Source organism: Mixophyes fleayi, chromosome 9 (assembly GCF_038048845.1).
Source record: "Mixophyes fleayi isolate aMixFle1 chromosome 9, aMixFle1.hap1, whole genome shotgun sequence".
Taxonomy (NCBI): Eukaryota; Metazoa; Chordata; class Amphibia; order Anura; family Limnodynastidae; genus Mixophyes; species Mixophyes fleayi.
In genome coordinates, this window is record NC_134410.1 from 31,659,460 (window position 1) to 31,685,506 (window position 26,047).

Here is a 26,047-nt window from a genome sequence, read left to right on the forward strand (position 1 = left end):
CCGCTCCGTCTCTACTGTATTTGCCTGCCTGGAGTTTCTGGAGTACTGGTACTTTGTGTTTATTGTTCTGTACTGTTTTACCCTGTATAGTCTACTGTTCGTACCGTGTACGGCGCTGCAGAAACCTTGTGGCGCCTTACAAATAAACAATAATAATAATAATAATAAAAATAATAGGGTAAGGTAGTGAGGTTAAGAGGATGGTTGAGGAATATTATAAGCTTGTCTGAAGAGGTAGGTTTTCAGAGAACGCTTGAAAGTTTGTAGACCAGAGGAGAGTCTTATTGTGCGAGGGAGAGAATTCCATAGAGTGGGTGCAGCCTGAAAAAAGTCCTGTAACCGGGAATAGGAGGATGTAATGAGGGTGGATGAGAGACGCAGATCTTGTGCAGAACGGAGTTGCCGAGTTGGGAGATATTTTGAGACAAGAAAGGAGATGTATGTTGGTGCAGCTTTGTTGATGGCCTTGTAGGTTAGTAACATAATTTATATTAGATTCGGTAGAAAACAGGCAGCCAGTGCAGAGACGTACAGAGTGATTCGACAGAGGAATAACAATTTGCAAGGAAAATCAGTCTTGCCGCAGCGTGCAAAATAGATTGTAGGGGTTTGAGTCTGTTTTGGGCAAGACCAGTAAGGAGGGAATTGCAATAGTCAATGCGGGAGATGATAAGTGCATGAATTAAGGTTTTTGCAGTGTCTTGCGTGAGATATGTGCGAATTCTAGAATTGTTCTTTAGATGTATATAACATGATTTAGATATAGAGTCAATGTGTTTTACAAGTAAGTTCAACGGTTATGTGCAAAAATCTGCTTTGTTTCACTGCACACGCGCAATAAATCAATGTAATATATTGAGTGATGGTTGTGAAGTGCTATTAATTACTGGGGTGGGTTTCCCAGGGGGGGGGGGATTTAATTTCATGCATTTGAAAAGTATCTTGATGCATACACATATTTACACAGTATTTTTTATACTAGAACTCTTAAGATGTGTGTAACTCAAAATACATCATTAGGCCACAATTTTGCGAACAAAATTTTTGATTTGGGTTGCAAAATTTTGGCCTACTCTAAATGAGTCACATAATATAACTTATTCTGTTATTGAAATGAATCCAGAAATATAAAATAACTGCTAAGTTTATAAAATAGAAAATCATTGCATAAACTACTGATAGATAGCCTCAGCAAGCCATTAACTACACTCTAAGATCATCTCATTTGACATGCAGCTCTTGAATAAATATTACTTACTTCTAATGTGCCCTGCTTTAAACCTACTTTCCTCCGACCACCAGCATTGTGAGAGCAGCCAAGGACTAAAGACCACACCCCTACATAAAGGTTATTACTCCTCTGCTGATAATAATGGTATAAAACTTCAGGCACAGGCCTGTCTGGGGGAGGAGCCAACAAGCTGGTGTGACCACACCCCTTTCTGCAGCTATCGAAGAGTCCCAAAGGAGATGTTGTACTGGAGCTTGACATTCCTCTTGGCGGCTCTGGAAATGCCAACATTTATCTGATCCAGTGGCAATACCAACATTTATCTGATCCAGTGGCAATACCAACATTTATCTGATCAACATTTATCTAATATTTTGCCTAATTTTCTCTAATTTTTCTATTTCTATTTGTTTCAACATAATATCCAGTTTTTCCCAATAATAATATATTTACTATTCGCTTCTGTGAAAGTATGAGGTAACACCTACCTGCTTCCACAAATGTTCCTATATTTCTTGGTGGAATATAATCAATGTTAGATAACAACAATCTGCTTCCACAGGTTATCCTACATTTCTCAATAAAAATATGATACTTTTTCAATTATAGAAATGTTTTTCTATTTCACAATAAGTATGTCAACAGTATGAGGTGCCAGCTTTGCTTCCACAGTTTTTTCTCTATTTCACAAATAAAGTTTAACAAATCTGAAGTTTTATTCTCATTTCTCTCTCTGTTTTTTCTCCCTTGTCAGTGGGCACTTCAATCTGTGTTACAACTATGCTGTATCTCGCAAACCTCTTGTAACAATCTGATTTATCTTATTAAGCTCTGTCTCTCACTTCCATTACTTTCTCATCTTTTATTCATCTATTCAGTTTTCTCTATCAAATTTCCCTTATTGTTCTTTCACTTATGTTGTCTCTGTCTCTCCTTGAAATCTGTTCCCTCTCTCCATTTTTTTTCTGTGTAGCTTTTCTTACATTCCTGACAGCCAGGAACCGCAGCAATTGCTCACGTGCGGTAGAGGCGCCTGGCGGCAGCCCTTGCTGTGGCTCTGCCAGCACGTTAACCCCTGCAATGCCTGCAACCTCTAATCTTTCAATCAGCTAATACTAACAGACTTTGTGGGGCATATTCAATTAGCTTTTGGATTCGCGGTAACGCGCCGGAACAGCCGCGAAACGTAATACACGGTACCGCAATAACGTGGATTTTCGTTCGCAGCCCATAGGGTTGCGAATGAAAATCCGCGTTAATGCGGTACCGTAATACCCGCAAGAACGCGCACTTTTCGCGGTAACGCGAGTTACCGCGAATCCGAAAGCTAATTGAATATGCCCCTGTATGTCTGAATGACAGTCACAACAACATTACATGCATTCTAAAGATACTCAACCTCACTTAGTTTTATAGTACATGTTAAACAATAAATATTAAATATGTCTCAATTTTGTGCCATTACCCTACTCAGGTTATTTGCTCTGTTAAGGATTTAAAGGGGGCATTACCTAATTTGTAGGGCACTACACTATTAGAAGAAGAAATTTTAAATAAGTAAAAGAAAGCTTAAATCCCTGAATTGAAACCAGGATCAGAGTTTGTATTCTGGGCTAGGAATTGCTAATACAGGGGGACAGTAATCATGGGGTTATCCTACAAAGCCACAACTAGCACCAGGCCAGGCAACATGCTATGCTGTACTATACTATACTGTATCATTGAAGCTCATTAATACATTGCTACAATGACATTTATTGGCACAATGAGATTCATGCAAATACCATGAGGAGTCTATAATACCTCGTTCACGCTGACCCAAAAAAATGGGTTATTGCCTGGGCAAGCCCAGACGACCCAGGTCGATGTTTCAGTGTGAACGGGTCAAGGTCCTATTCCCGGGTCATCCAACCCGGGAATTAGACCCGGGTCTTTTGGAGGGATATCCCCGGGTCTGACCCGTGTAGCCTCCAGTGTGAACGGTGAGACCCAGGTTGAAAAAACATCACAAGAGGAGCCAATCAAAGCCCCTCTTGTGATGTTGCCTGGGAGACCTGGGCAGACCCGTGTTCAGTGGGAACACAGTCTACCCAGGTATTTGCCCGGGTGTCCCGCACTGTCATCCAGCAACATCCCGGTTCATAAAATCGGTATGTTGCCAGGGCGGCAGTGTGACAATGGTATTAGTTGGTAGCAAATCAACAGTTTTCTCATGGCTCCAGCCAACCAGAGGCAAGTCACTCTTATTGGCTACTCGCATGCAGCCCACTTCTCATTTATTCACATTGCAGCACAAATGAGAGCAAGTCCTTTATTGTAATATTTTAGTTTTTTTCAGCCCTTGGAATTAGGAGTGGTAATGAGAGAATCGGGGAGTGTTTATTTCTTATAAAGTGTTGTGTGTTTATTTACTAAAAAATTTCTGTGGGGAATTACACTGAAAATACCACATAAAAACAGAGTTTTGCAGCCATTATTTTATGTGTATATTCAGACAACACAATTGCTTTCTAATCTAAATAAGGCCCTGAGTGTCTAAGTGAAGTGTGTTATGTTGTATAACATGGTCATAAAAGTCCTGTATATTTTGTACGTATATTAGGTTATAGTAGCATGGTATGGGAGAGCTTTATTGGAATTCTTTCAAGACACATTAGATGTACAATAAAAACCTTAATAAATCAAGTGCCATTCTATAAAGAGGCAAACCTGGAGATAATCCTGTCTTGTTTGAGAATAATTTATGATTCTTGATGGAATATCTTCCTAAATGGGATCACTAATAAGAGCTCACATGTCTTCACTATTGTTATGGTTTTTAAAGTCATGGTTTGATGTTTTTCTTTGTCCTGATGGTAAAATAGAAGGGCTTGCTTATATGTTGATAAACCACAACTTGTCTAGTTATGCATCTTGTACTTCTACTCAAAACTATGTCACTAAATGTATGGTGAATACTGTAAACTGTTGAAAGGATAATCTGTAATCTTGATGAAATATATTTATTTATACATTGTAAAAATATCTTTTTGAAGAAATAACTTTTTGAAAAACTATTGATAAAGTTTATCTAAGCTAAGCTAAGCTTGGGTGTGGATTTAAACTTTTATCTTCAACACTGAATCTTTGACTGAATCTATGATTGGAACTAACCTGTTTTTCTGGTGGCCACCATTGTGTATATACTTTCTTTAACTTGTTATGTTGATGCGACAAAACTAAATAGTTCTTTGAGTATCAGCTATTTGACTTCAAACTGTGTAAGCCTACTTACCAACTGACAGGATTGTCGAATGTGCCTGCACCAAGACCTGCTGCTTTACTAATCATTTTGTACACATCCTACTTAAAAGTAGTCAATGTATTGTTGTTGTTGTTGTTGTTGTTGTTGTATATTGTTGTACTAGCATGTGAGTTAAGGGACAACAGAGGTGTGGATAGAGAAAAGTGACTGCAAATTACTTATTTAATTTTTAGGAATTGTGGAATAATACCATGCAATATTGTTCTGATTTTTTTTAACTTGGATAAATTCAAATGAATAAATGTGCATATACTTATGCTTTAAAAATTAATAACATTTAATAGTATGCAGAAGGAATAGTCTGTTCAAGTTGTTTCTAACAAAGATTATGCACATTGTTGTATCTTATTGTGCAAAGTTAAAAGAGGAACCAGATAACACCAGATGTACTGCGGACTCTTAGAAGGCACAAACACAATGTGAGGGAGCCTGGACAGGGTGTGCAACTAAAGTCTGCCCAGAAACAAGAAAGAAATATAAGGCTGTTTAAATGCATAAATTATTACTCTGATTCTTCTTAGAATGCTGCACCCATGCTTGCATGTCTGAATAAAGAAGCTCATATTTGAATCTTTGGATTATGATTTTTAACTTAACACCACTTGGTAAAATTCTAGCTATACCTGCTTGGCACTGTGACACTGATTCCACAGACAGCTCTCTCTAAAAGAAAGATGACAGCCTAATAATAGAATATTAAAAGGTTAGCTTTATTGCATTTTATTCTTCTTCTTGTCTAATGAGATAAAGTTTTGTTGACTTTGGCAGGTGCTGTCTTAGCTGGAAAATGACTTTGAATTCTCTGGGTAACATCCAAATGTCTTTCTTTTATTAATACACAACAGTAGATATTTGTATTTGTGCTATTACGATCTGTATCTGAGTCTTGCATTGTTGAAACACCTGTTGAAAGAAAGGAGGCCCCTGAATGACAAAAGAAAGGTGTGTACTTGTGGAGAGACAAGGAAATAACCCACCACATCCAGCTCTACCAGGGGACAAACAGCAACCTTAACTAGTGAATTTTGTCACCTACTGTCAGAATCACCTACAGACCCAGATATTTGAGCGTGCACACATGTTGCTGTATAATAGTTAGTGAGCAGACAGCCCTCTTATTGGATGCAGTATCAATGTTTTACTAGTGTCAAGGTACTTGGCTTACTTCCTGCGAGTGTGCAGACAACCCCTGTTATCAGCTGGTGCAGAAAGATCTTTGAGAGTCACAAAGGGGGGCAACATAAGTGTTGATGGAATGAAACTTCCAGAGGGGACATCAGCGATAGTCAAGCACAGAAAGTATGGGTTGAATTCTGTGAAATATTTGTGTACCTGGAACATAAAGAATTAAGACCATGTTACCAGTGTTTGATTCATTTAACATAAAGTAAATGTGCTGAACCCTGCCACACTAATGTCCATTAGGGATACTGGACAGTATTAGAAGTAGGATAGACTTAACAATCCACCACTATAGGTTAGATGGTACTTGTTCCAGATGTACTAATGCTTGTACCACTACTGCATTCAATAAAAGCTTCTTAGACGTCTTGTTGTTACTAAGCAAATAAGCAAATAGCAGTAACTAAATATCAAGCACACTCACCAGGACAAGACCAAGTGTTGAAAGGAAATCACAGAGCAGATGCAGCTGCAAAGGCAGCAGCTGAAAAAGGTGTTGCTGTCCCTGTGATAGTGAATGTTGCTATTATACCTGATGAACAGACTTTAAAATCTATGCAATCAGCTTGTTCTCAACAGGAAGCCTCCCAGTGGAACGATGGGGGATGTATCACTGATGCACAAAAATTGTGTCGCAGTAAAGAAGGAAAGTCAGTAGCACCAAAGTCCCTCCTACTTGTACTGGCACATGGATTTGCCCATGTAGTTAAGACGGGCATGGTAAGTCTGATAAAGACCTAAGGAGGGCCTCTGAACATCTCCCCAAGCTAAATCTTATTTGCGAAACTCCCCAATCTGGTGTTAAGATCAGCCAGGATGAGACAGTAAAATATTTAATAAAAATGACTAATTATTTGAAGGAGTTGCAAGCAACTGTGATAGGCACACATCCAAAAGTGCCTTCCATATACCACTCTATAAAAGCAGGTGACATGGTAATGATAAGAAGCTTCTTATGTTATGGCTTCAGCAGATCGATGGGAAGGAACATATCAGGGGTTACTGATGTCATCAACTGCCTTTAAAGCTAAGGAGAAGTTGACGTGGATACACGCCTCTCACTCCTAAACCAGCGGCTGAACTGGATGAGGTCTCGTCAGACAGCCAAGAGATTCATAGTCCTTCTGTACCTGATTAAAAGAAACTACATAGGCCGTTTGTGGACATAACAATGCCCCCAATATTAAGATGGCAACAGACTACTCCAGGGGACTCAGAAAATTCCCTGCCATGAAATGGATCATTGTCCTTTGTCTCATTATATTAACACAAGCAAAAAGAGTATTATGGTGACTCCTCTAGAGATACCTTATTATTACAAATAAAAATTATAATCAATATTATAATCTAAAATTATAATCAAACAAAGTGTTAGGTTTGTAAACACCTGCCTTTAAATGCTAGAGATGTTATTATCATGGTTGTAGTCCTGTTATCTTGGGGATAAATTATAAAAATTGATTGGAGTTTTGTGCCTTATGCCTTAGTGGCTAACAGAAGTATGGTGTATTTGCCACTACTGACATTTAACAATGCTTTATTCCCCTAAGTAGGAGTTACATTTTTTGGTTAGATAATTTGTATGAGTTAGGAAATTGTTAGATTCCATTATAAATGAGACTAAAGGAGCTCTTAAAGATATTAATGAGGAATCAGAAAAGTAGTCTTACAAAATAGATTGGCTTTAGACTACACTCTGGCTTCAGGGTAGGGGGGGCTGTCATTTTGTAGGACAGCAGTTTTGTTTATATATTATGGACCACAAAAGTGATGTAAAGTTTCATATAGATGAAATAGACAAGCTGCAGAAAGAAATTAGGTAGATAGATATTGAAGGATTCCTAAGTAAAGGATTGTCCTGCTTATTCTCAAAATGTTTACAATATATTATGAAGGAACTGATTACTTTTCTAATCATTTATGTATTTGTTAAGATTGTACCTGTGCTCTTCAAATATTTATGTTCAAGGGATCTAAAAGATAAATACTCCTAGTCAGTTGAAAATAGTTAAAGGTAATCAAACATTTTCCTCAGTTATGGTATTAGTCAACAAATAGTAGTCTCAACAGAGACTATGCCTACAAACTGGGGGGCCTATAAGGATTTACTTGTCCTATACGTTGAGTACTGTTATTTCCTCATCCATTTCCTAAAATCTTCTCTTTCTGTTGTTTGTTTCCCAACCCTCCTTATTTGTAGGACCCCTGGTGTGTAAGAGCATGTAATTAAACTCACCTATCACTTCTGCCATGACTAGGTCTTGATTTGTGTGAGATGAAATCCTCCCACATGAATCCTCGGGCATACTGTTTTAAGAAATTTGGATTAATTCAAATTAATAAATGTGTATATAAGCTTATGCTATAAGAGTTAATAAAATGCAGAAGGAATAGTCTGCTCAAGTTGGTTTCTAACAAAGAGGGATATAAGACACATTCATGTACTTGATTGTGCCAAGTTACAAGAGAAACCAGATGTATTGCGGACCCCTACAAGATCAAACACTGTATGGGATGGGGAGTCTGGACAGGGTGTGCAACTAAAATCTGCCCAGTAACAAGAAAGGTATAAGATTGTGTAAATGCATTAAATATCATTCATATTCTTCCTAGAATGTTGCATCCATGCTTGCATGCCTGAATAAAAAAAACACACACCCGCTCAGTAAAATCCTAGCTATAACAACTTGGTGCTATGACTAAGATTCCACAGATAGCTCTCTCTCTCAAAGAAAGATGACAACTTCTAATCGTAGGACAGGAATTGATTGCGGCTGCTATTAAAAGGTGAGCTTTATTGTCTTTTATTCCACTTCCTGTCTTATGAGATAAGGTTTTGTTAACTTTGAGAGGTGCTGCCTTAGATGTTTGAGAAATAAATTAAAAAATAAATAGCATCATTTATATTTCAACATATTATCTTTATTTAAAAAAACAAATTGCAGAGAGCAATGTATTAAATATTCACATTTAAAACCATGTAGATAATATTATCATGAAAATTGTTATTCATATTATATATTTTACACATAGAATAGAGGTGGTGGATAATTATACGTTAATACTTACTCTATATAGCTTACATGATCTCACTCCTTAAAACTATGCCACCAATAATTGCAGATAATAAGGATTATCCAACATCTGTACACATGACTAGGCATATTTTGTCTATTACTTTACACTTGTCCACCACCTGTAAATGTACAGTAGCCAAACACATTTGCATTAAACTGGACCTGACATGCCTCAATATTGTCCTCCTGGTAGTGTCGATACATGAAATGTAATTGACATTATTTTAACATTTTGGAAAGTCTATATTGACACAGTATTTCTTTAAAGTACTAGAATATTTGATGACTCTGTCTTCTTCTTCACATAGACTGCTACTGGCAATGTGGAGTTCCATCAAGAATCAAGAATAGGCAGGCATGAAATAACCACTTTTGGAACTGATGTCTAGCATGTTATTGTGGAGGTGGCGCTTGATATAGTCTTGGAACACAACATGTTAATTCATAGTAATGGGTCCACTTTTAAACTGAATTGTACATTTTGTATGGTATTAACCACTCCACATAAAGTATCTTCCTTATCTTCTTTGGCATTTTTGCTTGATGCATGTTGTAAAGGTGATATTAAAATAATATACTTTATCAGCATTTAAGACTAGAACCTTGATCAATTTCATAGGCCAGCTCTTTCGCCTTGTGTTGTAACTGAATTGACCAGTGTCTGAAATACCAAAAGAGCTAAATTTAGCAACACGTTCCTATAAACATAATAACAGCTACGACACAAATTTTTATATACGTTATCACACACTAACATTGATATAATCATGTAAATTAAAGCCTTCTCAGAAAGGGAACTTTAGATACTTGTTTTTGCATGCACCTTATGGAGAAGGCTATTTCCTCCTATATTGCTCGCTAACTTTTATGATTGTTATAAACGTTTTCACAATTCAGAACAAAGCTCTCTTTCAAAAAAGGCAGTGTTCTGCTGTTGAATAAGTTACATATTTTCTGTACATGGAACAGTATACTATTGATAGTCGTGATTCTCAGTGTTAGAAGCATTGGAGACCTTGATTGTCTAAGTGATGGGTGGAAACGTGTATCAGTGAAGGCCTGGGATTGACTCATGTGGATAACCCTTTTAATAAAATAATTATCATTATTTTGAACTGCCAACATGCCAGCTCTCACAAAAGCCTGAGATTAGAAATGAGTTTGCCCTGACAGATATTTTTTGTTATTAATCACACATGCTTGGGTACAGTTAAACAAAACAAAATCTGAGAGAAATTCTCTGCAATTGATATAGGTACAAGTCTTAATTAGGAGACAAATGCCTACCATGAAAGGGTGTGATACATATGTTCGACAGTTACATGATGGACATTTATATGGTCGACACCATAATATAGACAGGGTTGGAAAATCGTCAATAATGACATTGGGCCTGATTCATTAAGAAAAGTTAAGGAAAAAAATTGAGTAAGTAGTCTACTGGACAAACCATGTTACAATGCAACGGGTGCAAATTAGTTTTCTATTTTGCACATAAGTTAAATTCCGTCTGTTTTTCATGTAGCACACAGATATCAACTTTAAATCTCAGTGTGCAAATAAGCTATCAAGTATTTGTGTGCTGCATGAAAAAACAGTCAGTATTTAACTTATGTGCAAAATAGAAAACTAATTTGCATCGCTTGCATTGTAACATGGTTTTGTCTACTTACTCATTTTTTTTACTTAACTTTCCTTAATGAATCTGGCCCATTGACAGTATTGTGAAGTTGACAATTCAAATGTAGACGGTATTATTAGGTTGACAATTGAAATGTAGACAGAATTCTTAGGTCGACAATAATATCCCTAACCATAGCCCTATCCCTGGCCTTATCTCTAAACAAACCTTATCCCTAACCCTAACCTTATCCCTAACACTAACCATATAATACTGTCTACATTTGAATTGTCAACCTAATAATACTGTCTACATTTCAATTGTCAACCTAATAATACTGTCAACATTTCAACTGACGACCTAATGTTGTCAACTTTCTGAATGCAGACCAAATGAATGTCTAACCTTCGACCGCATACCCCATGAAAAGTTTTGCCCCATTTGACAATGTTAATTTAATGGAACATCAAAAAAAGTTCCAAGCTATTCTGATCATTGAGCTGTGGGTGACTAGATAAATTGTGTTTTAGAAAGAACCATACAGCAAATTTACAAATCTGTGTAACCTTGTTTGACGGTATCAGTTGGGAATACTCTGCAGATATCAAACTAGTCTGGCTAGAAATACATAAAATATTATCAATTTATCAAAGGCTTGATCTGGTGAAAAAAATATTTTCCATCATCGGCAACATTGGAGCATTACAATATTTGTGCAAGCTTATTTTTGAAGAACCAATGAATGATGAAAGTCTGTTTTTTAGACACTTACTTTTTCTTTTTAACTGCTTCTATTGTTGCAGCTACACATAAAACTGTCAGAATAACTATGATAGCTCCAGCACAATACAACCACATGCTCCCCGGCGTTGAATCAGACTCTAAAAGAGAAATTAAGTTAGCCAGCAGTTGAAACTAAAACCATAAGATCAAACTATTTAAATGACCAATGTTGTGCAATACCAATACGGGAGTGGGGGGGCCCCATTCACCCATAGTAGTTCCAAATCTGCACCTACTGTTTTGCAGTGCAGTGAAAAAAGACGATCTACTAAAATTGAGGTAGTATATGTACAATTTAAGACTAATTAATAAATAAACCAGTAAAAACATAGATAATTATGCACAATATTATTCTCACAAAATAGATAACATGAATAGGCTACTTCAAGTAATCTATAATCAGAAATATAAATTATTTCCAGCTTTAAGGATACTGTCCTTTAAACAAATTCACTGTTTGTACCTTACCTTTCCAACACAAATCGGAGCTCCAGTCACTCCAATATCCATCATCTGCGCAATAGAAGGTTGTTTTTCCTCGGACACGTGCACAAATGTTAGATGAGTTAATGCTATGTGTGGTTTCTGTCTGCTCTGTGAAGGTCTAGAAGAGGAAAGATCACAAAGTTTTCTAATGCATTAGATAAAATAAAATAAACAAAAGATAAGTTACCCACGACTACGTGAATAAGCCAAATAGTAAAAATTAGTTACAAAACATATGATATAGCTGATGTATAAAGTACTTGTAACAATTGTAATACTTTCAATTGAGTGGCTTTTTAAAACAAAACAAAAGAATCATTAGCATTTGATGCCGTTAAGCACATTCTCATGACTAATTTACAGGGGCTGGCTGAGCTGGGGGCAGAGGGACATCTTCCCCCCTGGTCCGGTCCCATAGTGGGCTACCTTGGGCTGGGAAACTGGGCCACCTGTATTATTTCTCCTTTAAAATGTTCCTAATAAGCTGCTGAGTTGACTCTTGCCTCCTGGGCTAAAATTTGCCAGTCCTCCCCTGCTAATTTAAGACATAAATGAGACTGGGAAGGACGTATTTAAGGAGTAAGTGTTTTGGATTTTAAACTTGCAGTAGGCTGGAATTTGTAGTGACAGTTTTATTGTTTTAACTGGATCTGCAAATAGTTAAAGTGATTTTATATTGACACACACCCATGTGTAACAAGGTGGATAAATAGGTGCGCTTGTGCATAAATAAATACATTGTCTGCATTGGTGAACTCTGTAAATGTCACAGTCTTCAAAGCTTTCAATCATTTTCTGTCTAGTCTCTTGAATAGAATGTTCCTGTCCATTACACACAGTAAGGCAGACATTGTGTGAGTTGAACTAAAATTCAATTCATCAATTCTCTGGAAGACAGTCAAACCAGTTCTACAGAAGAATATGGTAACAAATCAAAGGAGTCTAATGCAAAGGCCCTCAAAAATAGGATCCTGCCTTTATTTCTTGTGAAGTGGTTGATGATGCAGTTTGCGCAAACAGGCCCCTCCTCCCAGTTTGCCCATCCAAAATGTATGCAAGTATCGAGTTACGGAATATTAAAACCATGTTTCTTATCTCTAAGAAGAAGAAGGACGCTAAATGGATTAATAATGTGAAACAATCAAGTCAAGAAGTTGGCCTATTGATACAATGCTAAGCAATGCAATTTAAAGAAGTCATATTTGTTGTGTTTGCTGCATAGGATATACTCTTATAGATAGGCTTGTCTCTGACTTCCTCACAGATTAGAAGACGTTATACACCTGCTTCTTCTCATTGATCTGTACACAACTGTGCCTGATCCAGCATCCGTTATTTATATGCACAATTCTCTCTGTGCCACCCGAAAAGTATGGCTCCACATTATTTACAGATTGTGACTCTCTCCTTTAAAATATATATATATATATATATATATATATATATATATATATATATATATATATATTCCACTTTAATGTATCGCCTATTAAGCCCAATTTTATTTATGATAGAACACCACTACCTCATTAATGCGAGCCATTAAAATATAGAGAGAGAACATATTTCGTGTTACGTACCAGCAGAGATTTATATAATCAGTACAAACCTTCCAAATATCAGTTTGGTCTTTATACTGAATCTCATATTTCAAACAATGCGAGGGGATGTTTCCATTGGGTGGTTTCCACTGCAATATTAAATCACTATTTGAGGCCTTGCTGATATTTAAATCTTCTGGGATGCCAGGTTTACCTATCAGAATATCAAGAAGGAGAATTTCTATTACTATACAGATAACATACAGCGCTGAAAGGAGATTCCATACAGTGTATATTAAATGATTCACTAAATATCAATCGATAAATAATTGATGAATATCCAAGGCAATAATAAAAAATAAAAATGTATCCACATAAAACACATAAAAACCTTAATATAGGATATAATAATCCACAAATTGAATAGAAGCGAGTAGAAACTTACTAAATCAGTGCTGATGACAATGCTGCAGTTATAATGATAATAGTCAATATATTAGACGTAATCCATACGTCCAAATGAACATCCAATACTGTGTCCCTATTTCGGCTTAAAAAACACACATCAATCAGATGAAATAGTTGAAGAGACTTGATTTTGACAGCGTACTGAGTATATTCTTGACCTTATAAAAATCAGGAGATTTAGCAAAGATAACTCGCACTTACAGTCTCCCTTATCTCTGGACGATGTTGCATCAGGTCTTAATGTATCTCCTACGTCCTCGATAATGCCAGTGTGCAAACTCCAACGGACGAGACAGGTGCGCAACTATTGATGATCCGTATGACAGATTTCTTTTGCACAATATGTTCCTAGTGCGTTCTGTTCATTCTGATGGGTTCTAGCGCCATTAGTAAGGATAAGAACATAAAAATCAGATATTCTGCAGATTAGTTGAAAAGTGTATGGCAACGCGTTTCGTCCACTCTTTTGTGGACTTTCTCAAGCCTCAATTGTATATAAATTGATTAATGAATCAATTGATATACACTGTAGGAAATCTCCTTTCAGCGCTGTATGTTATCTGTATAGTACTTTTTTCTTCTTTCATGGGGATTTGACACTATCACCTATACAGCTGCGGTCAGTGATCTCATATAAGGTGTGAATATATTGTCTTAGCGCCAGGTGATATTATTTTGTTTTGAGAATTTCTATTACTTCACAATATTATCCTTAGTTAAACAACTGTTTAACTGTGGAACATCCCATTACACCATACATAAATCTGGATATTTGCATGGAAAATTAATACAGTCCATGAATGCAAATTAAATATGAATGCATAAGATGCTGGATTCAAAAGGCTGATTTAGACTTTGGTGCAAAATCGTCATTCATGGCCCATTATTCCTTCATCACTGGGAGATAATTGAGAACGTAGACTCATTATGTAAATGCACCTGTTGGTTAATTTTTCATATGCCTTCTATTGTTCCATTGGAACAAAGTTTACTAGAAATATCTCCATTACTATTATTCCTATATTCTCAGATTTGATTCATTGTGTTTTCCATTGTTTCCTCCAGGTTTCAAAAGATATGCAGATCACCCCAGTTTTTTCTGTACTATATCTTTTTGTTCCAGCAGATATAATGTATTACTATAGCTCCCTTGGTCGTGGGATGATACATATATTTATATATAAAGTTACTCCACCAGGAAGATGCTGCCCAAACAGTATTGGTATGGTATTTAAAAGAAATCCATATAAGAATCTTCAGGTGATATGATTCACACTTGGGTTCTGTTGCTAGTCCTGTTATGGAGGGGTGGGATCCGGTAACCAGGCTTGTCTCCTCTAACACTAGGTCCCCCGCAGCTCTCTCTTATGGAGGACTCTTCCTTTATCCACACTCCCAGACCCAAAGACAGACAAAGTAGTGTATTCCGAGTCATACCCCCAAGTCTTTTTTTCATCCTTTGAAGTCCACACCATCAGTCTATTTTCAACCTTCATGTTTCTGTCATTTATTGCCCCCCAAGTCCACTTTCCCAATTCCTTTGACAATGCTGCTGTCTGGCTCATATATTTCCTATCCTTTGATCTATCTACTCTCATACTATATAATTTCCATATTCCCATTGACAATCCCACTGTCTATGATGCCACAAAACTTATGTTGCTTAGTTTCTCTTTTGGTCTCTCATAGTGGATGTATTTCATATTATCATTTATTTATACAGCGCCACCACATTGGAGCTTATTTACAGCATTGATCCATCACTGTTGTCCTCAAAGTAGATTATCTGGTCAGCTGAGCTGTAAATGTTCCTCGATGCATTTTGGGGTATAGAACTTCCCTTCCCTTCCTCAGACAATAGTGAACAATGTATTAACCTCTGAAATGCATCAAAGGGAGTCTAACCCAGCACTCTTCAGGTACTATTTTAAAAGGATTATAGCTAAATAATAACTTGTAAATATGTGATCAGTGTCTAACGTTGCTCTTTTAATAATTCTGTGTTTTCCTGTGTCAGACGTTGTACGTATAAAGTTTTTCACTTATACTCGAAATGTGAGGTGTTTTTTTTAAGTATTTCATTGCAGCTGCATTGCTACAAAATTTTATGCACTTATTGAATTATAAAGGAATACATAAAAACATAGGTTAAAGATAAACCACTAGGCAAAGAAATGTACTAGCAACAATAGCCTAACGCGTTTGATGCATTCAAACAGATATGTTTACATACCTCTAATATCAGTCCTTGTACATTTTATACCAACTTATTTCCATCTAACCTATGTTTTTGTTTTCAATTTTAATGGAACTCATATCTTTCAGAACACTCACTAGACAACAATAATGTGGATCACCTCACAGGATTAGTGCTCAAAGATCAAAAACAATAAGAGGTTGTTCTGGTAGAGAGTTGTTTTTAATTTGACAGAAATCCTAAGAAATAAAAAGTATGTACAGTTCCACCCAGTTAAATAATCTGGTTATAAAAGCATGAAGTGTACCTTGAAGCACTTGATCAAAGATTGTCTTATATATTTTTTTCACTACCCTGACAGTGAACCCAGTGAACATTTAAGATTAAAATATGTCTATCTTTGGAACTGGTGTCATTTCAGGTGAGTCTGACAGCTACCATAGTAATACAGAAATGGAAGTTGCTCAATCAATTTAAACTATTACAACAGGGGCATGAAAGGGAAAGGCTATCTAGATATAGACACAGAAAAATCACCCAGCATACTGTTATAAGCTGAGTTACTTATGTCAGTGGGCTAAAAATAGCTTCCATGTCCCCTCTCTCAGGGGCGCACGCAGGGGGGTTTCTGGTTCTCCAGAAACCCCTCCCCTCCGTGAACGAACGGGCACTAAACATGGCCCCTATACAGCAGCCTCGGCGCTGTCACAGAAGTGTCCGCGGCGGTGCTGTATTGTACGCAGCTCTCTCTCTATATATATTTTTTTTTGGGGGGGGGAGAAAATCCTGCATTTGCCCTTGTCTCTAGAGTTGTGTTTGTTGATCAACAAGGAGAGATTACAAGTGCCTTAATGGGTCTTCCAACACAGATTCATATCACTTTAGAAAAGGAGATTTTTTTATATGAAATTGAACCAGGCCTTCTTCAACTATATCTACAAAATTGGATTTTAAATGGTCTCTAATGCATTTTTGTAAATTACAGCCAACTTTTCAATGTTGCATCACTCCTCTAAAATGTATCCCTGGAACATAACAAATCAGCGTTGTTGTCTCTTGCAGACCGAGATATGCTTAAGTTCAACATCTTCTGGCTGGTAACTGCAGATGGAATTGGGCTTTTTGCAATAACCATTGTAGTGCACACACATTAAATATAGCAGTAGTGGGCAGGGCCGGTGCTAGCCTCCATGGCGCCCTAGGCATTTTTACAAAATCGGCGCCCCAGCCCCCCCCCCCCGCAACAATCGGCGCCCTCCTCCCTCCTCACCCCGTCATTCCTTACCTCACCACCTCACCACCGCCGCCTCTCTGCTCCGTCTCCTCCCCTCCACTCACTGACACTAGTGAGTGGAGGGGAGGAGACGGAGCAGAGAGGCGGCGGTGGTGAGCAATAGCCTCTTCCCCCCTCCCCCGTGCATCTGAATGCTGTACGGCGGCCGTGACAGGTATGGTCAGCGGTCGCCGCACAGTTGTAAAGTAATTTTCATTCTGGCGCCCTCCAGGCGCCCTCCAGAGCCCGGCGCCCTAGGCAAGTGCCTAACCTTGCCTATTGGGTGCACCTGGCCTGGTAGTGGGAGCAGTTGGTGCACACAGGTTGCTAAAAAGCAATGCTAGGGTATTATTTTTGGCGTCTTATGATGACTTGGTAGCAGGTTCATGCAAAGTGTGCATAGTGCCAAAATTTGCATCCTTATCATTAGTTTAATAAACCATACTCCATTTGTTACTTCCTTACTAAGCATTTAATAAAGTTCTGGGGTCCTGCCTTAACCTGTCTGGGAATGTGCCTCTGTCCCCTGTAGGTTTAGTAGTTCACCCCTATGTGGCTATTTAGAGTAACAGGCAAATTTACTGATATTGGAGCACATGCTGTAAAGAAGAGTAATTACATGGGCATTCTTATAGATGGCCCAGTGGTGAATTTACAAAGACCCTTGGATTTACCATTGCTATTCTTGTAAATAACAGTGCATCACATATTGGTCAAGCAAAAGGTTTTGGAACAGTAATACAATCAATGACTTTAATAACATTGAACAAAGAAACAGAATGACTGTACGTAATTATTTATGCTTCTCATTGGTGTTATCAGGGGATTGTGATGCCTTACCTAGATTTTGAAGCTGGAAAATAAAGTATGATGGTCTGATTGGAGCCATGCCTGGAATTCCAGTTACACAAATAAAGAAGTCTGAGAAAAGTTGAAACTCCTCTCTTCCAAAGACACACCCAATATTTATTCCATTTGATTTAATGTAGCTGTCACAGGTCTTTTTCTTAGACATGCCGTCTTGCCTTTTGGAGTAAAGATTGCCAAATATTATGCTATCTATACATTTCATGTGTCTACTAGTAAGCATGTTATCTTACAGACAGAAATAAGTCAATCTATTAATTTCTTTCACTGCCTGAGTCACAGGCATGTGACTGTAATCTTGATTTAAAAATGCCTGTATCATCTTACTTACTACTGCTGAAAAATAAAATGAATCACCCAAGTTGTTCCATTTAAATATTGGCAGGTAATATGTTTCTTTTCTATATCTATCTTTTACATATGTCTTTATAACAGGTCTAGAATTTCTGCTAAAAGGGAGAAACGTATGACAATCTAAAACCCATCCACCCTTATAGCAAAATTAATAGAATTGAATAGGAAATATAGATGAAGTATAGATAAAGATGTATGACGCATTAAATTGTCTTCTAACGCTGGGTGATTTTGTTAATCTTTTGCGATGCTGCATTAAGTAAACACACTGCATGTAAATGTAAAGTGTAATATTACGAGTGCATATTGTCTACCAGTTGGCCCTGTGAGAGAATCGGACAGCACATGGTTAATGAATCAAAGATATGCGCCTTAGGCATAAAGTGCTTTGTGAATGATCAGGGTCATGTCCTGGCTTAAATTAACGAATCAGCAGAATCTGTGGTAGAGAAGAACTGCATGTGATTGACTATTATCTCAGTGGCAACTTTTCCACTCCAGTGATCCCAGTACTATAAACAGTGCTACCTAAGACCTGTGCCCATTTATCAGTAAAAAAAACACCCATACAGCATTACAAATAAAGCTCTCCACTGTCTTCATGAAATCTAAGCACAATTCACCATTTTACAGGTCTGATAAAAGCAGCAGAAAATCAACAATAGGTTACTGAAGAACAATGGGAAATATTTGTTTCTCATTAGTAAGTGAAGTTATCAAATCTCATCTTTGGTGAGTTAAGTGATTGTGACTGCACTTATAGAACGGGTATACAGTGGGGTATACAGTGCTCCTCATTAAAGCTTCACCCACGAAATTTTAAGATATGGTTAATTTTTTGATTATGCTGAAAATTTTCCATTATAAAATATGCTGCACTAGTGTTAAAACATTATGATCTGAAGATTTCAGAAAATGTTGTCAATTGATAGAGGAAAAAAAATGTACATAAATAACTATATTAATCAACTGGCCACAATAAGTTACGCATTTATACAGTAAAAGTAGCACATTCACCATGGTCTGCATCTTGTTCCCTCCAGACTTTATTTATGCAAATGACCTACATTTACCTCTGCTCAGACCATAGATGTTCCTGATTTGCTAATTTAAAACCAAATTAAGTTTTGCAATTATTTAGTGTATAACATTATGTAGGAAGAAAACTTACTGCACTGACTACGCAATGGCAGTGTTAACAGTTTGATGCCTGATACATTTGCATAGTGCTTGCAAAGAATGATGATTAGCATAAAAATGGAATAGGCCCAGTTGTATGAAAATAAGTCTTATGTTTAGAGCTGTAATATTTAATTTTCATTGATGTGCTGAAAATGGGTAATGTTTTTGTACACATTTGGCTGAAATGCCATAGAATTTGGAAAACAAATACAGCATCTATTTTTCTATCATTGATCTACAATTTGTGCTGGTACCCATTAAAATGACCCAATTAAATGCACAGTTAAAAAGAAATCTAGCAATTTTAATAAATTATTCAAATGTGTAATTGTAACTATATGAAAACATGTTGCAGACCATTGACTAAGCAGTCCTTTGTCTTTCTTGGAAGTAAAACACAATAAAAATTGTAGCTTGGAAAAGCAAAACTACTAACATTTTAAATGATGAAATATTGAGACCTTGGATGGAATACATGCAATAAATTTGATAGAACTAACTTATACCACAATAGATTTTAGTGCAAATAGGATAATATATGACTTAGCAGCTGATCGCTCATTACATTAAACTGTTCCATCGGGTCTGGCATATCTTAAATGGGCTAGATATTTATTGTGATTGGCGAAAAGCCCAGCAGCATGGGCCAGACATGGCTGAGAAGGGAGTCACATGATAGGAGGTCATCATCACTTGACCAGTTCACAATGGATCATGTGACACCTCTTAGGTCATTAAGGTTCCTCTGCTGCTGAGTATCTCATCATTCATAAAAAAATTAGCAATTTATCCAGGTGTATCCATCAACTTTATCTTTCAAAACCTACAAACATATTTTATTCCAATTAGCATCCTTCCCCAATTAGTAGAAAAGTGTGGGTCCATACAATACGTCTCCTGTCATGTCTAATATGTTACTTAGACAGGATCACTGTATTGGATGGATTACTTTCCCCAGGCCAGTTCTGTAATATACGTTTATTTAGTCTGATAAATTCAGAACACTATTCTTCTAGCTGATTGTAGCATCATACTAAGGCCTTCTTTAAAGACCCTATTTTAAAATCACTGTCTCCAAGATTGAATCATCTCTATATGGAAATACAACTGGGTGCATTACCTGATGTACAGTGTAAATGTTATGAATAAGCTAATAAATCATATTAGGGTTTACACACAAACTGTGTATTGAACATGCATACCAGTACTGTAACTCGTAGTTGCTGTTGTTGCCAAGTATTCCTGCGGTCCACTTACATGTCAGGATTTCAAAGTTGAAATTGATACAATGAAAGTCTTTAATTTTTGAGTCGAGGGTGCCTGAAAACATTAATAAACATGACAAGTAGCTTTAACGGTTTGAAAGGACCACTAAACCCATCATTGAAATTTCCAGAAAGGAACAATACATTGTTCAGTGTTATACTGACATTCTTAAAGATTGGCTTGTTAAAGATTGAAGTGTTACCTCCCTAGCCCACTACAGGCCTCTGAAGCTCCTACAAAATCTTTATACCAGTGTCCTAATGGGATATGAATAAAATATACCCATGTGTATTAATCAACCAGTCCTCACAGTGCATTTCTGTAGAACAAAACTGGAAGTCTGAAACTCAGTCTCCGTCTTCTCTGTCAGAGAAACACTTTACTATTGCAAAGGAATGACATCACAAACGATTGAAGGAATGATTAATTAGCATATATGATACACTGACTATGGTAAGGCCAGTTTAATGACTGGAGAACAAATGGGACATAGTGGTTGAAGTAGTATTGACCAGTATTGTACTATATGCCATACCAGCACTTCTTCTAAAGCACGCATACTTCATCACTTGGGAATCAATTGTCACATACAAATCTGTCTCCAATGCAGAAGCCACAGTGGATGAGCCATTTGGATTGGCTTCAGTGCATTTTGGTCTCCAGAAAAATGGATGCTATCTGCTAGAACAGTCAGTAATAGAGACATACTGTAAGATAAAAGTTAATTCACCTAAAGCTGATGTTCTGGGTAATGGTCTATTTAGGAACTTGTTCTCAGCAATGTTAAAATACCAGGAATTGTTCTGTTTATTGCTTTTACATTACCCAATGCCATTATCACATCCATTTCATGATACAGCCAAGTTTGATTATACAGTAAATATTTTAGTAATAGTGATAGAGACAAATTTCATGTTGCAATGGGGAGGTTGAATCGGGCCTGAATATAAAGCAGTATGTGCTTTATCCTATGATGAATATATTGATGTGAACTGCTCAGAAGCACTGCTCTAGTTCTGCATACTGGAGAGTATTTTCAGTCAATCTATCAAATTCCCTAATGCTTCGGGTGCTAGTTGAACCCTTGCCATACAGTTACACTTTTAATACCACCGCTTCTAAATTTCCACTTCAACCTTTGCTCAAGAGCAATTTAGGTTATGCCCATTGAAGACACTGTTTCTGTAGCATAGCCTCTCAGACAAGCACACTCAATAGCAAGCAACAGTAGAGATGTGTATGTTCACCTGTAAACTCACTACAGTCATTGACTGAAAAGTAAACTGACAGATTAATCCTTTAAGCTGTTGTGATGAAAAAATATTACATATACGTATTTGAGATTATCATCAAAACCTTGTAAAATGATATTTACTAGTAGCCTTCCTTGTGTCCCTACCTTGTAAAGGCAGTAACGTGTGATTTGTTCCTATCCATTCACTCAATATCTCCTTTTCGTCTGTACATGCTCCTTTTAAGTATGTCCTTATTTTTATGAGAATATTCTCCCCAAGATTGAATGCTGCTCTGTACGTTTGATGCTTCGTCCTAATTGACTTGAAAAAAAAACAAACGCACATTTTATTACAATATATTTCAAACACATGAAAAAGCAATAAACTCTGATGACATTTTCCGCTGTGAATATGTTATAAGTGGACCATTATTCACATTAAAGATTAGTTCTGCAGTTGTGGTTATGAAAGTGCTTGGTGTAGTTACAAGGAGCCTTTTGGAATTTCTTATAGTGAAAAATGCTTTCAACTGGCTAATTACATTTTATATTTTTTGTTCACAATCATGCCAAATTGAACAAAACAATGCCTTTTTCTTTTTTGTTTCTTCTTTTAGTGACTTTAGATTTAAAGGGCAACTAATACAAGCAAAAAAACACAGTGCATGACTTAAGATAGCTGCAAATAACATTTCTATATCTCTGGTTCAAAATATTATGGGAGGTGTCATAATTATGGCCTAAACAGGATTTTTTTAAACTAGGATATAAATGTGGTCCTGAATACTTTGAAATATATGAATTGTTTTTATCTTGACATTCTTGAATGTTTATCCCAAGAAAAGGTGAGCTTTTCACATGTGTTTTATGGTCCAGCTCTGATATTGTGCCTGCAATAGTTGTGGCTTCTCCAAGGGCGTTATGTTATCTCCTCTAGCAAAGATTTATCAAAACAATACTTTTAATTATCCATATTCGAGAAGATATCTTTACATATTTATAATTCATGGAACCAGACACATGTGTCAACCATAGATACTAGCATTAAAAGGAAGATATAGAATAATGTATTTTCCCAAGGAATCAATGTGGCATATTCATGTTTCCTATGCACATGTGCAGGGAATCATAGCTGCTTTAGAGCATCATATCTCTATCATGTTCCAAAAGAAAAATATCCTGTTTATAGAATTCCTGACTTGTAGTAGAACAACAAGGCAGTAATCCCAATCATAAAACAGATTAGCATATTTGTTTTGGTGATGGGTACAGGAAAGGGAGGAAGGGAGTAAAAGAGACTGTTTGAAATGTAATGAAACTTTTGAGAAATTGTCAGTTTTTTGGGTGAGTCTGCTCCCATTTTCATAATGTTCTGTCTTTGCATTCTTAAATAATTAATGTGCCAGATGACTTGATCTTTGTTATAATGATACACTTAAGGTAGATTAATGTTTTGGTTACAGTAACGGAGTAAATCAGGCTGTGATTGCAGATAGATAAGTCTGGGAGTAACTGAAGACTTCCTTAAGAGTATCTGCTCTTAAATCAAATGTAAGTGGTGGCAGAACTGGGACATTAATAGTGAGTGTGAGATATAATTTGGGGGGATTCTCATGTGGAGCTTGTCATCATTGGGATATCATCAGAACTGAATATATTTTAGGTTGAGCTACGATCATAAAGGAGATTTGTTTCTCAGGACTCTGCAGCCAGCTTTCCCTAGGCTGTATTGGTTGATAACAGAGTACCATAGTTTGCACTCAGCTGAACATCAAATTTAAATCAAATACGCTCATCACATGTAGGGGATACAATTTACATATGTATTTGATGTATAAAATGCATTTTACTATTAGATTAGCTTGTATTATTAGTTCAGTAATCCTTTAAAAGCTAATATTGCATAGAAATTTTTGTAAGAAAATATTTTTTGTCCCTTCATCTTCAAGGGAGCTGTTGAAAGACCAGTCACAAAATCAGATGACTGAACAGTAAAGCAAAGGCAGATAAAGACATATAAGTCAGTTCAATGGAGAAAGTCATTGAAGATTTGCTACAGTTCATTGATTGGCTCCATCAGGTGCTTTTGGCGTAACTGCCTAATTCCCTAACTTTGGGTAGTGATTTGTCCATTACTACGAATCAACAAAAATGCTGTAGCTATTTGTCAAACATGAATTTATTGCTGAATTCATGATACAATTTGGTATTTTAGAACATTGCTAATTCATTAATAAAATGAGTAAATGCCCCACATTGTGTTTTACTAATATATTTAAACCATTAGCCTAATATACTTATTTTTTCTTTGTTAATAATAATAACTATAATAATAATAATAATACCAATAATTTATAATCAGCGAGCATAGATGTTTATGTATCCATTACTTTGATTTATGTAAATCCACTGGTTATATTTGTATGTGTATATATTTAGATACATTTATGTCTACACACTGATTGATGTAAAGTTATACCCAGCAATTTTAATGATCTCTGTTTAACGCCTCTGCATGCTTTTATTGTATGATTGATTAATTTAGTCAGATTGTTGATTGTGGACCAAATTGAACCAATTGGTTTCCTGTCGGGAACATCCAAGTTGTTAGATCATTCTTTTTCTTAAGCACTATAGCGCTCTACTGATTGTACTGATCGCTACTAAGAATGATTGTTCAACATGTAGTTCAAGACCCAAAGCGTGACAATTATGGATATCAGCATTATTTTGTCTATCTCTTATTGGTAGATTGCGTCATTAGCATTATTTTTCTTCTTTTGGACTATGAGGAAGCTGAACGATTACAATAAAAGAGTTATTTGAATTCTCATTTAAGAGCTATGAGTAAGCTGAATGATTATGATAGAGAGATATTTTGGAACTATTGGCTTAAACACATTTTTTATTTGATTGTGATTCCAGCTGTTCCTAGAACAGTTATTCACAGAACTCTTTATCCATTCTTAGGATTTGGTTGGTTTTTGGACAAGTGTATGTTTTTATTTTTAATTTTAATAAATTGTTTTCATATTTATTCACAGACACAATATTTTTTCTATATATTTTTTTATTTATAATTTATGTTGACTTTAGTGCTGTTATGTTCTTTTATGTAACTTTTTGGTAGCTTACCTTCCATCTTTCTTCATTGGTATCATAGTGCTTTAATTCATACCGCACAGTGCATAGACTTATGTTATTCATAGAAGCCGGCGGCTGCCAACTGATGTCCAGCAATCCCAAATACCCAAGATCATCAATCTGTAAATGGGAAGGTGGATCAACTGAAAGCAAGAGCAATTAAAATGTGAACATGAATATTATCCATTGCATTTGGTCGTATTAAATTCCCTTTGTTATATTTTATGACTACAAATTATTGAGTATTTTTTATTTGATTCGATTATGGAGCATTCACTACATGGTAGAATATGAATACGAGTCATGAGTGTAGCTTAGTATGAAAACACGGATCACTGAGCCTCATAGAAAAATCATCCTCAACAAATTCTGTGCCTATATATTGAGGAAATGGTGTAGGAGCAAAGGACGAAACAAAGACGATTACATGATTCAACCTCCGGCCAATAACAAGCAATTGCAAGGGAGCAGTAAATTAGCTACAGTGTAATCCTATAGGATCAGGATCAAACTACTGTGAAGATAATTAAAATTTGGTAAGAAGATGACTCATGTTCTGGATAAGTGAACCTGGGGACAGATAGCAGAAAAAGAGTACACCCTGTTCCCGCCACCCACTTAGCAACAAACCACTTACATGTAGGACAATAAGACTGTGCTGCTTTGCCAACAGTGATGCCAAATTCAGTTGAAATAAGAGGAGCCACAACTGCTTTCACGGTTCTTACTGTGCCAATGTTCACAACTTCTACTGTGCCAAGTACAGCAATGTTATCTTGAACAACCTGACCAGGTGCAGAAGTTCATCATTATCATCATCATCACCATTTATTTATA

General features: G+C 36.5%; 1 protein-coding gene across 1 annotated transcript in view; it reads right to left on the bottom strand.

Annotated features, from left to right (window-relative positions):
• Positions 1 to 8,617: 8,617 nt before the first annotated feature.
• The window catches only part of IL13RA2 (interleukin 13 receptor subunit alpha 2), a 38,834-nt gene continuing 21,404 nt past the window's right edge, over positions 8,618 to 26,047 (bottom strand). Inside the window, exons 3-10 of the mRNA XM_075187207.1 lie at positions 25,202 to 25,353; positions 22,232 to 22,388; positions 20,769 to 20,886; positions 18,004 to 18,188; positions 13,294 to 13,439; positions 11,667 to 11,802; positions 11,188 to 11,296; positions 8,618 to 9,455 (exon numbers count right to left, since the gene is read on the bottom strand). Coding sequence (XP_075043308.1) covers positions 9,377 to 9,455; positions 11,188 to 11,296; positions 11,667 to 11,802; positions 13,294 to 13,439; positions 18,004 to 18,188; positions 20,769 to 20,886; positions 22,232 to 22,388; positions 25,202 to 25,353 — 1,082 coding nt within the window. The 3' untranslated portion in view covers positions 8,618 to 9,376. The remainder of the gene's footprint in view (positions 9,456 to 11,187; positions 11,297 to 11,666; positions 11,803 to 13,293; positions 13,440 to 18,003; positions 18,189 to 20,768; positions 20,887 to 22,231; positions 22,389 to 25,201; positions 25,354 to 26,047) is intronic.